This window comes from Drosophila novamexicana, unplaced genomic scaffold (genome assembly GCF_003285875.2).
Source record: "Drosophila novamexicana strain 15010-1031.04,08,12 unplaced genomic scaffold, DnovRS2.1 tig00000770-arrow-pilon, whole genome shotgun sequence".
In the NCBI taxonomy this organism is placed as follows: Eukaryota; Metazoa; Arthropoda; class Insecta; order Diptera; family Drosophilidae; genus Drosophila; species Drosophila novamexicana.
Window position 1 is genome coordinate 1,937,142 of NW_020824821.1, and position 11,926 is coordinate 1,949,067.

The 11,926-nt window shown below is 48.4% G+C and overlaps 4 protein-coding genes across 5 annotated transcripts; 2 read left to right on the forward strand and 2 right to left on the reverse strand.

The window, feature by feature from the left end:
* Nucleotides 1-56: 56 nt before the first annotated feature.
* On the reverse strand, nt 57-4,374 carry LOC115763653 (katanin p60 ATPase-containing subunit A-like 1). Of its 2 annotated transcripts, none has more exons than XM_030706321.1 (7): nt 4,238-4,374; nt 3,034-3,192; nt 2,696-2,758; nt 2,018-2,633; nt 1,831-1,952; nt 866-1,425; nt 57-801 (listed from the first exon to the last, which is right to left on the reverse strand). In XM_030706321.1, the coding sequence occupies exons 1-7, from the start codon at nt 4,247-4,249 to the stop codon at nt 603-605; spliced, it is 1,731 nt and encodes a 576-aa protein (XP_030562181.1). In that variant the 5' UTR covers nt 4,250-4,374; the 3' UTR covers nt 57-602. The 2 variants fall into 2 exon arrangements, with proteins under 2 accessions (XP_030562181.1, XP_030562182.1); XM_030706322.1 differs by lacking the exon at nt 4,238-4,374 and adding an exon at nt 3,607-3,775.
* A 165-nt stretch (nt 4,375-4,539) lies between these two features.
* LOC115763649 (MMS19 nucleotide excision repair protein homolog) lies at nt 4,540-8,433 on the forward strand. Its single transcript, XM_030706316.1, has 7 exons — nt 4,540-4,955; nt 5,011-5,234; nt 5,292-5,675; nt 5,736-6,085; nt 6,152-7,606; nt 7,673-8,095; nt 8,177-8,433. Exons 2-7 carry the CDS (start codon nt 5,150-5,152, stop codon nt 8,366-8,368), a joined length of 2,889 nt encoding a protein of 962 aa, XP_030562176.1. The 5' UTR covers nt 4,540-4,955; nt 5,011-5,149; the 3' UTR covers nt 8,369-8,433.
* Nucleotides 8,434-8,437: 4 nt separating this feature from the next.
* Nucleotides 8,438-9,264, reverse strand: LOC115763667 (MORN repeat-containing protein 4 homolog). The gene is made up of 3 exons (XM_030706338.1): nt 9,173-9,264; nt 8,830-9,109; nt 8,438-8,768 (listed from the first exon to the last, which is right to left on the reverse strand). Exons 1-3 carry the CDS (start codon nt 9,198-9,200, stop codon nt 8,501-8,503), a joined length of 576 nt encoding a protein of 191 aa, XP_030562198.1. The 5' UTR covers nt 9,201-9,264; the 3' UTR covers nt 8,438-8,500.
* Nucleotides 9,265-9,582: 318 nt separating this feature from the next.
* Nucleotides 9,583-11,909, forward strand: LOC115763651 (tetratricopeptide repeat protein 30 homolog). Its single transcript, XM_030706318.1, has 5 exons — nt 9,583-9,695; nt 9,751-9,929; nt 9,989-10,987; nt 11,039-11,255; nt 11,326-11,909. The coding sequence occupies exons 1-5, from the start codon at nt 9,636-9,638 to the stop codon at nt 11,836-11,838; spliced, it is 1,968 nt and encodes a 655-aa protein (XP_030562178.1). The 5' UTR covers nt 9,583-9,635; the 3' UTR covers nt 11,839-11,909.
* The last annotated feature ends 17 nt before the right edge of the window (nt 11,910-11,926 follow it).

The window sequence follows — 11,926 nt, forward strand, 5'->3', positions numbered from 1 at the left end:
AAAAACTAAACTCTATGATATATTATATTTTATATAAATTAGGCGAAAATTAATTACATTAATTAGACAGTGAAAACTCGTGAGTGTGTGTGTTAAATATAATTTTAATTAAAATGGAAAAAACAACTTATATTGTATGATTAAATTGGGGCTAATGTTAAATGAAGCCATGGGCTAGGAGGCATGTTCATAATAGGCTTAGTTGCGATTGGAAAGGATTGGAAGGATCGTGCACATGCTCTATGATTGCCTTAGATTAATCTCAGGGATCAAACAAATTTGATTGCCCGTCTGAAATCAATGATTTGTTATTTTGTTGCTAAGCTTTCAATTTCACTTTTGCTTAGGTTTCTTATTTTTTTAATATTTCCTCTTTAAGAACTGTTAGTCTTTTGAATTCCAACGCTTCGTGTATATATGCATATATCATATATACACATATATATGCAAAAGATTATATATAAAATATGTTCAACATTTGTCCGGCCGGTTTACACTTTAAAAGCTTTTGTTAAAACTATCTGTGTGTATTGGTTGTTATCAAAAAATATTTATACATATAGATAGATGCCTAGGTTTGTTGAAATCCGTGTGTAACGCCATCATGACGAACCGAATTCCCTCATCCACTTCTCATACTTGTCCAGATCGGCTCTGGACACACTTTTATTACAGCGACTGATGGCTTCGTTGAAATCCTTAACCGATACCGGCAGATCCACCTCCTCGGTGGCCAACTGACGGATTTGTTCCGGCGTCAAACCGGCTATCTTACGCCGCATGGACATCATGCTGGCCTCCCTATAAAGCAACCAAAAACGCAATTTAAACTTTAACACCCATTCCTGATGCAACTCTCACATACCTGCACACATTGGTAATGTCTGCGCCGGAGTATCCCTCCAGCTGATTGGCCACATAGTTCAGATCGACGCTATCGTCAACCTTCACTTCGCGCAAATTGATCTTTAGCAACGCTTCACGGCCCTCGTCCGTGGGTAGTGGTATGTAGATACGCTTCTCCAGACGCCTTCGCAGCGCCTCGTCAATATCCCATGGAAAATTGGTGGCTGCCAGCACCATGACAACTTTTGCCTGCTCTTCCCCGCCGCCCACGCCATCCATTTGCACCAAGAGCTCCGATTTGACGCGTCGCGATGCCTCGTGCTCCGATTCAGAGCCACGCCGCGAGCACAGAGAATCAATCTCATCTATGAAAATTGTGCTGGGCGCATAAAAACGCGCCATCTCGAACAGAAGACGAACCATTTTCTCAGATTCGCCACGATACTTCGAGGTCAGCGTGGCGGAGCTGACATTGAAGAAAGTGGTGCCACATTCGGTGGCCACTGCTTTGGCCAGCATTGTTTTGCCCGTGCCAGGCGGGCCAACCATTAGGACGCCCTTCCACGGACGTCGTATGCCCTGCATAACACATGGAAAGCATTAAAGAACAATTGATAAACAGGTAAAGTGGTAAAAATTAGATGCATTGCTTATCAGCTATACTTCTGAGTTTTTATCAACAGTTTATAGCGATTAAAGCTGGCTTTACAAGTCAGTACCCGACTATGATTTGACCTGTAACAAGCTACAAGCGGCACGTAATATTCCCAAATACATATACAAAATCGGAAAAGCAACGAAAGTATTCGGATCTTAGTCTCTAGACGTGTTTATGCAGACGGACGGATAGACGGACACGTGGTGGGAGATGTCTGTTCTTTAATTTCGCTCTCAACCATAATACCCTAAGTTTTCATTGCCCACAGGGTATAACAAATAGGCTTGCTGATGATTCAGCCAAGCGCAGGTGACATGATGACGCACCTTGAAGTAGTCGGGCATCAGCATAGGCAACACAACGGCCTCCTCCAGCAGTCGCTTGGCATCGTGCAGATCAGCAATGTCGCTCCAGCGCACCTTGGGATCTTTTTGGAGTATATCACGTTCTGAGCAGGATGCAGAAGAATATGTTAGCCGGGTCAACCGAGCAGCTGAGGAGCTCTTTACTTACCCAATATGTCGACCAGCTCTGCTTCGATGTGATTGTTGGGTTGAAATTTGCGCTCCTCTTCGACTGCCTGTTGCTCACCCGCATCGCCGTCGGCTGTGGAGCCATTGATGACCGCTGCTGTCGCGTCGTCATCTTTGTTGTCGTTGTTGTTGTTGTTGCTGGCGCTGTTTGAGGTGGACAATTTACGTCCGGTCACGCGGCCATTGACGCCGCCACGTGCACTATTCGATGTGGAGGCCGATGGACGACTATTGCGCGCAGTTCCAGCTCCATTGCGGGCAGTGCTTTGTGGGATTGTGCTGGGCCGGCCGCTGCTCTGCGTGCCGGCTGCTGTTGTACGGCGGCTATTTGCTGCTGTTGCCCGCCGACCCACCGTCTGTACGGGCGGCGGTGGTTTGGGCGGGCCCCATACATCTGGATCTTTCGGTGGCGGCGTCCATATGTCGGGATCGGGCTTAAACCATGCAGCAGGATCCTTATTTACATTGCTATCTTCGCTTAGCTGCGAGCGCAGCTTATGAGCAAATTTTGTGTTTTGCAAATCCAACGAAATGTCCTGCAGTGTGCGTTGTATGGCCTTTACTTTCGCATGCTCCTGATTGATTTGCTGATTGATCTGTGATGTAAACCATGGCAACCTTTAATCTCAAAGAAAGAACTTCAGTACCAATCACTCACCATGCTCCATTTGCCCTTGCGCATGGGATCTACAGTGCTTTTAAGCAGGCGCGCCAGCATGCCCTAAAATAAAGAGGATTAGCAATTGATTTCTCTAGTTTTTTATACCCTAGCAGAAGGTATTGTAACTTCGGCACATATATTCTTGATCAATATCAACATTAGCTATTTTCTAGCTAAATTCGGATATTCTTTTTCAAGTGAAACTTAGCAGCTTCTAACAGATAAGCAAAATCTGATCAGTATCCACATACTACTTCAGAGAAAATATAGGGTATTTCATCTTCGGCAGTTCGTAAATTTAATTTTTGTTATGTTTCTCTATGCTTTATTCATACCTGCAATCCCTCGTAGTATATGCAGGCCGAGTCGTAGTTGCCTGTCAGGGCCATGTCTCTTGCTAATTTGGCATTCTCGCATATTTCTTCAATTGTAGTTTTGGCCATTACGGTCATTCCTACGCAAGTGGTTGTCTTTTGCTTGCCACCTCGCAGTAACTGTTCGAAATCGGAACAGGTTGTTGTCGTTGTAACCAAAAACGAAACAAAGATTAGTCCCAATTAAAGTCATGAGCACTGTTGTTGTTGTTGTTGTTATTTTTACTGCTGCTTAAATGCGTAAGCTTATCGTTCTCTCACTCTCTCACTCCGACTGTCTTTGTATTTACTCTCAGACAATAGAACGGAAGCAACGCAGCGGCTTTGTCACTCACTCACACTCACACACACACACACGTGCACACGTACAGGCGGAGACAATCGGACACACACACTTATGTAGGTAAAAATGGAAAGTAAGTATTGGTCGCGCTATGCTTCAGCCTCAAAATAACCGAAAATAATAAAAGAAGATAGCAATGGCAACGACCGAAGACAACTACAAAATGTACTAGCACTTAAATCCATACATACATATGTAGACACAGACGGCAAGTGCGCTAATTATAAGCACAATTGTTCGAACCCGTTGCCACTGTTGCTGCTGTCACCAAATTTAAAACAAGAACGTGCAACTGCGCCGCGCTCTCATTTCCGAGTTGTTAGCCCAAAGTGAATCGGAATCCGTTTGGCGAAATGTAATAAAATAAATATGAACCTTGCCGTTGACAAATAAGGCGCTTGACCTTGTTGAGTCGTCGTAGCTGAGGCTTTTGAATAATTCTTTCAAGTCAGCGACGTTAAAACTTTGCAAAAAAAAAAAAAAACTAACACAAGCGCGCGCACATACACATACACACAAACACACACATACACACAACAAGAATGAGCAGAAGCAGAGAAAAACAGAGCTCAAATTTCCGCGGCGTTTAAGTTTCGTCAAACACACTCACACTCACACACACAAACAGCCGCTTGCTGCCTTCAGTTTAAATGCACATAAAATACAATTTTTAAATAGAATAACGATAATTAGTTGCAGGTAATTCTGTATGCGTTTCCACTTGCATTGTTAACAATTTTAATCTCGTATGCGCTACGTGGGGGCGTCAGCAGTGACGACTTCGTCCAGTTCCTCAATGTTTTCGTTAACCAGCCTACTTACGGTTATGGACATTAGTACACTGGCTTTGTTACACGGCGTTACGAGCCTAAACTGTATGAACAAATTTATTTGTTCAAATTTAAAAGCAAAGCATTAGCTAAAATAAACGGGTGCTGCGACTTTTGCGGCGATTGTTGTTGCTTAATACTAACGCAATGCCAGTGATGGCTTCAAATATCGAATTATTTTCTGTGTGCCGATATTTCATTAGATATCGCACTTGCCAATGAAAGCTGGACTATTTAAATAAATTGTCATTATTGTATTATTTCCATTAGACTACATCGGAATGGATAATTTTGACAGTTTTTTCTCCATAAATTTGCTTAAATTTATCCAAGATCTTTATTTAGCACAGTGGCAACCTAACTAATGCTGCCACTTGTCGAAATCATTCAACGATTTGTACACTGTAAATTCTGACTTTTGACAAATATATTGTAAATTTTCCAAAAATAATCTGATAAATACAGTAAAAAAAAAACAACAACAAGAAATTGTTTGTTTTTACAATTCAAACAAGGTGGCAATATCGATAATTGCACAAAGCGATCGATAGCTACAAAGCGGCAGTTAAGTTCCACCTCTAATTGGAAGAGCGGTCGAGATACGGTCAAACTGACTAAATAAGGGGGTCTTGCAGACCTAAACTTAATTTATATGAATGCTAAACAGTGGCATACGTAGTCACACGCACTTGCAAGAGCGAACATAACATGTAAGACAACCGACTCAACTTATTGTTTAGGCTACTTAACATGTTCGACCTACAGCTTGACCGTGTCTGGGCCCCCTATAGATAACAAAAGAAGCAAGCACACCATTTGAGTCTCATAATATTTTTGGCTTTAGATTGCTTAAGGAAGGTATTTGTGTGTTAAATTTAGCGCTTACGTTAGCGCCGGATCCAGCATGGCAACGCCCACACGAGCAACACTCGAGAAGGCCCTGAAAAGCGAATCCAAGCTGCAAGCAGCGGCCACACAAATTGCAAATGGTAAGCGAAACACTCAAATCAGCTGGTCTCTATAGTGTCTTTTTGTCTGCGAGCCAGAGCTTACCGGTGGAACCTACAACATTGCTGATCTGGCCGAGCAATTGGGCTTTGCATTGACATCGCCGGACACCGAACAACGCGTGGCCGGCACAAATCTGTTGTCGGCTGTGCTGAGCGCTCTGCCCGGTGATGTGTTGAGCTCAAAACAATTGGAATTTCTGACGACCTTCTATACGGATCGCTTACGCGATCATCACAATGTTATGCCCGCCATAATTGAGGGCCTCAATGCCTTAGTGCGCATGAAGCAGCTGCCGGCTGAGAGTGTGCCCCTCCTGCTGCACGCGTTTTTCCAGTACACCACCTGCCAGTCGCAGACGCGCGGCGATCGCACCAAGGTGTTCAACATGTTGAAGTTCCTGACATCGCATTTCCAGCCAGGTGAGTTTTGCTTTTTGCTGACCTTCTGAGTGTTATACGCCTCGTCTGTTTGCATTGCAGAGCTTGTGAAGATGTCGGGTGACTTTTTGTACGGGCTGATTAATTCCATTGATGGCGAACGTGACCCGCGCAATTTGGACATCATTTTTAGTTTCATGCCAGAATTTATATCGCAATATCCACTGCTGCATTTAGCCGAGGAGATGTTCGAAATCTTCGCCTGCTATTTTCCCATTGATTTCCATCCCAGCAAACAAGATCCGGAGGCCATAACACGTGATGCTCTGGCCGAAAAGTTGACCAACTGTCTGGTCGCCAGCGAACAGTTTGCCGAGTGGACCGTATCGCTGGCCGTGGAGAAGCTCGACAGCGAGCTTTTAGTGGCCAAATTAGATTCCATTGAGCTTCTGGTAAGCTACACCGATTTTAAGCCTTACAGTGAAATCGACTAATCCGATTTCAATTGCGTTTAACAGCATCAAGCGGCTCTCAAGTTTAAACCGGACGCACTGGAGCCGCATTTCGCTCAAATCTGGCAGGCATTGAAGGCGGAAACATTTCCAGGATCTGATAATGCGGATGTGCTTAGATGCGCACTCAAAGCACTCGCCGAGCTGCTGAAGAGCGCCGCCAAAGTGCCGAGCATCAGCCAAAACTATCAGAGCACCGTGCTGGGCGTTGTACTGCCTCATTTGAGCGATGTTCACCATCGTCTCTTTCATCCAGCCACTGCTATATCTCTGATGTGTGTGTCTGGCGATGCGACATATGCCGCCGACAAGATACTCAACACATTTCTGCTTAAGCTGCAGGCCATCGAACTGAATTTGGCGTGTTGCGAGGAGCGCATAAGATTCTATCATATTATCGCGCAGGTTTATAAGCTGGCCGCTCTGCGGGATTCCCTGTTGAAGCTGGACAAGACCATACTGCTGCCACTGCAGGATGATGTCATACAGGCGCTGCGTCTGTGTGAGTGCGACGATTTTGATGCCAAGCAACAGGATTTGGAGCTGCAGCGCGCCGCCTTGTCCGTGTTGTGCGAGTGTGTGCCCGTGCTGAGTGAGGAGCAGCGTGCGCTCATCTACAAGGCGCTGGTACAGCTGGTTAGCCATCCGCACATTGATCTGGACTTTAAGATGCTGACCGTTAATCTAGGCGCACTGCAACCCGTCGAGCTGCAGTCCAACTTCATAGACATTTGCATGCGCAACTTTGCGATATTCTCCGAGTTCATCAAACGTAAGATCTATGCGAATTTGCTGCCGCTGCTGCCGCAAATAGCGTTCACCCAACGCATACTCGACCTGGTTATGAAGCAGCTGTTTACGGAAACTGTCGCGGAGCCGGGTCGTCTGTTGGCCTTGGAAGCGCTGAGCGCTCTGCTTATTCAGGAGGATCAACGCTTTATTGTCGAGCTGCAGCAGCAGTCAAATTTGCTACACAAGCTCATCGAGCTGGCGAACCAGACTCCCGAATTACCGCTGGCATCGTTGGAGATAATTGCCGCCGCACTGAGTCGGATTATGCAGCAGCTGCCGCTATCCGAGCAGAGCGCCATTGTAAGCGAGTATCTGCCGACGTTGGAGTTACACCAGACAGCCCATCTGTACGTGGCCAAAGGTCTGTTGGGTTACTTGCACAAGGACATCAGTTTGGATGATCATTTCGAGCGGCTGCTGGACGATCTAACTAAGCTATCGCTAAGCACGGATAACGAGCAGCTGCGTGAGATTGCGCATCACTTGCTCTGCAGTCTGGTCAATAAAATGGACAACAATGAGGCAAACCGCAACCAAGTGAAGCGCATCGCGCATCAGTTAAAAGCTGCCGTCAAAGCTGGCGACGAGCGCGCCGTCCATCTGCTGGCCTGGCTAGCCAAGGGTCTGGTGGTTGCTGGCTTCGAGGAGGCTGCCGAAATTATCAGCGATGTGAGTACTGAGTCCAACTATACTTAAACAATTGACAACTGTTTGCTTCCTTTTTTATTTGGTCAGCTCACGGATCTGCTGGAGCATCCGAACCTGAGTAACGCCGCCGCCTTAGCCTTTGACATTATCGCTGCAGAGTATCCAGAGTTGGATTTGCCTGTGGTCAAGTTTCTGTATAAGCAAAAGTTCTTTCATACCATTATGAACAAACTGGGCACAAAGCTCTCCAGCTGCTGCGAACATCATATGAAGGCATTCATCTATGTGCTGAAGGCAACGCCTCATTCGGTGATAAGGCTGAATATCAAGCAGCTGGGTCCGCTGCTCTTCAAGACCCTGGATGCCCACAATGATGCCCATTCGCTGTGCATAGCTCTGGGCATTTGTCAGAACTTTGTGCAGCAGCAGGATGCGTATTTTCAGGCGCATCTGGGACACATTCTGCCCAGTTGCCTGGAACTATCCAAGCAAAAGACGCAGCTCAACATGGTGAGTGCAGCGTCGGGCCTTTGCTAGCTAGCTTCCTTCCTTATTTCAATTAAATATTAATTTCCCCTACTCAACACACAGCAAGTGCGCATAGCAGCCCTCGAGCTGCTTTATGACATAACCAAGTATCCAACTTATGTCCTGTTGCCCCACAAGGTGGATGTGACGCTGGTTCTGGCCGATGCTCTGGACGACCCCAAGCGCCTGGTGCGGAATGCCGCGGTCAAGGCACGCAATGCTTGGTATCTTGTGGGCGCGCCTAGCGGGGATTAGCAAGCCGGCAAACGAATTGTTGTTAAAATATTGATACAATTGACAAACAAAAGCAAATACGCACAACTGTTAAGATAACGACTATTTATTTGATGTTTCTCTAGGACGGTGGGACGATGGGTTAGCTGATGTTCAGTAGGGATGCTCGCTCTGCGATCGCGCCATTAGGGCACATTTTTGGGCACGTTGCACCACGTCCGGGCAGCGACGCCTCCGCATGAAGCGGCAGTCCTGAAAGTAGCCCTCGTTGCGTGGAAAGCCGTGCGTAAAGTCTTGAAAGGTCAGCAGACCCAGACCCCAGATTTTACCGCCACGAAACTCACCCTCGTATTTCATGCCATCCGAGCGCCAAAAAATGCCGTTCCCATGAAACCAACCCTGATGGAACTCGCCCTCGTATCTGTACAGTGCAAGTGTTGTCATTTGAGGTGGAAGGAAGCCAAGGCAAGACAATTACTCACTTGGCACCATCGGGAAACCAAAGGCAACCCAGTCCCTGGCTCAGTCCCTCCTGAAACTGTCCATCATAGCGGGTGCCATCGGCAAACTGCAGATGGCCAATGCCATGCTTCTGTCCGCGTTGATTCCATTCGCCAATGTAGCGACTAGCGTCCTCGTAACGCCAGCCGCCAACCTTGACGGCGCCCCCGCTGCCCTGTCCCTGTCCCTGTCCCTGCTGATGGCTCTGCTGGTGGTGCTGTTGGTTCTCGATGCGCGCCGTGGTTACGCCCACGCTGCTCACTAGGATTGGATGAGGTTTTTTTAATTAACGAGCAGTTTTTCATACAAAAAGCGTCCACTAACTGTCATCCTCGTAGTCGTCCATGGCCATGGTTCCAGCTGCCGTAATATACTCTGCACACGACGCGTTCCAAGCAGCTACTGGGCCGGGGCTGGCATTAACCGTGCCGCGTCTGCAACTGATGCATTTTTTCTGTGGCTTCCATGCAGCGGCCCTTGCTTTAAATCTAATTAGCATATTGAGCCACTGCACAGTGGTATAAAATAATAAAAAAAAAAAAAACAACTTAAAAAGAATTCCATTCGTCTAAAAGTTATGCTACATCCAGATGTTAGACGTTGATATGGATGGGTTTTCCATTGTGGGTTTCTCCCTTTGATGCATTTTTGCATTTTTCACATGGCATTGGCCAACTGTTTGCCGTTGCCAAGGCTAGCCAGACGGGCAAGGGTAACCATGACTACGTCGAGCGACGCCACAACAAATCCCAGCTAGAAATTTTCATTACTAAGCAGAGCCGGTAAAATGCTGCACCAGGGCATAATCCTGCGCGAGGGACATGTCACGCGAACCATCTACAATCTGGTAAGCTGCACATCCAATTGCACATCATCAGCTAAACAAGCCATGCCTTGGCCAGATCAAGGACAAACGCTATGAGGACGTGGTCGAGTGTATTGCGAGCTGCGGCGAGGCGGCCAATACGCGAGCAGGTCTCTCCACGCTGGGCCATTGCTACTATCATGCCCAGAAATACGAGGAGGCGGCCAGCTGCTATGAGCAGCTCTGCCAGCTGGTGCCCAAGGAGTCCAAGTACAGGTGAGTCTGCTGAAGATCAATTCTAGATCCCATTTACGGTGACTGCAAACGCTTGGCAGATTCTACTATGCGCAGTCGCTCTACCAGGCGGGCATTTTTGCGGAGGCACTGCGTGTCCTGAAGCAGATTGGTGACAAGGAGTCGGAGCTGCATGAACTATGCCTGCAGCTGCAGAGCGCGATACTCTATTCGAGTGAGGATTATGCTGGCGCCCAGAGCCTGCTCAATCAGCGCGCCGGCGGCACTGCCGATACGCTCAACGATGAGGGCTGCCTGCTCTTCCAGGCGGATGAGCACGAGGCGGCGGTGCAGCGTTTTCAGTCGGCTCTCCAGGTGGGCGGCTTCAATCCGCTGGTGGCCTACAATGTGGCACTGGCGCACTTTCAGCGCAAGCAGCGCGCCCAAGCCCTGGACTACACATCGGAGATTGTGGAGCGCGGCATGCGCAATCATCCAGAGCTGGGCATCGGTGCTCAGGTGGACACGGATGGTAGCGCACGCAGCGTGGGCAATCCCATTACCATGGCCTTGTCCGGAATTACGCAGGCACTCAATCTCAAGGCGGCCTTGGAGTATCAGGATGGCAATGTGGAAGCGGCACGGGATGCCCTGCTTGATCTGCCGCCACGCGCGGAAAGTGAGCTGGATCCGGTCACGCTGCACAATATGGCCCTGACCGATGCCCAGGGCCCGGTTGCGGGCCTACGCAAATTGGCGTTCCTGCTGCAGCTGGGTGCACCTGCCTGCCCCAAGGAGACTTTCGCTAACATTCTGCTTACCTGCTGCAAGCACGAGCTCTACGAGACGGCCGCTGATATTCTGGCCGAGCACACGGACCTCACATACAAGTATCTATCGCAGTATCTGTACGAGCTGCTGGATGCGCTGATTACGGCTCAGACCAGTGGCGAGCTAGCCGAAAAGAAGCTGGGCACGCTCGCCTCCAGCTTGTCGGGTAAGCTGCGCAGCCTGGCCGCTCGGGTGCAGGAGGTGAGGGCTACTAGTGAGCAGCAGGCGCTAAGGGATGCCCTCAAGGATTACGAGCAGGCACTGGAGCTGTAAGTGAAACTTCTTGCCGATTGACTAGATAAACATATATTCTTCCACAGCTATCTGCCCGTGGTCATGGCACGTGCCTGGATCTCTTGGCGGGAGGATGACTTTCTGGGCGCCGAGCGTGAGTTTCGCTCCAGCGCAGAGTTTTGCTCCGAGAACGCCATCTGCTCTGTGTGGCGCCTGAATGCCGGCCATGTGCTCTTCATGCAGGACAAGTACAAGGAGGCGGCCGCCTTCTATGAGCCCATCGTGCGCCAGCACTCGGACGATGTAAATCTACTCCCTCTTACTCATTCAGCCTGCCTACCACGTACTCATGTGTATCTAAATCTCTTTTCAGATCATGTCCGTGTCGGCAGCGGTGCTGGCCAATTTGTGCGTCTCCTACATTATGACGTTCCAGAACGAAGAGGCTGAGGAGCTGATGCGCAAAGTGGAGAACGCCGAGGAGCTGAAGGGTAATCAGGGCAAGCAGTATCATCATTTATGCATTGTCAACCTGGTAGTGGGCACCTTGTACTGCGCCAAATCGAACTACGAGTTCGGGCTCTCGCGCATCGCGCACGCCCTCGAGGGCGGCTCGGGCGCACGCCTTTATGCGGACACCTGGCTGCATGTCAAACGCTGTGTGCTTGGCCTTCTCACCGGCATGGCCAAACAGAACATTATCCTGCCGTATCCGGCCGTCCAGGAGGTGCTCAATTTCCTAAAATCCTGTGAAGCCTATGGCCTGTTCACGCCAGCCAACATTTATGCGGCCACGGAGCAGCCACCCAGCGAGCCGCTCACCATTGGACTAGAAGCCCGAAAACTCCGGCTGCTCTTGATAAAGTTAAGCGAGTATGAAAATTAATGAGATTATTTTTAGAACGTTAGTCATCAATCAGTCAATTAAAAAACCTGCTAATAAAGTTCTCGGTAGATGAGCTCAAATCCGAGCC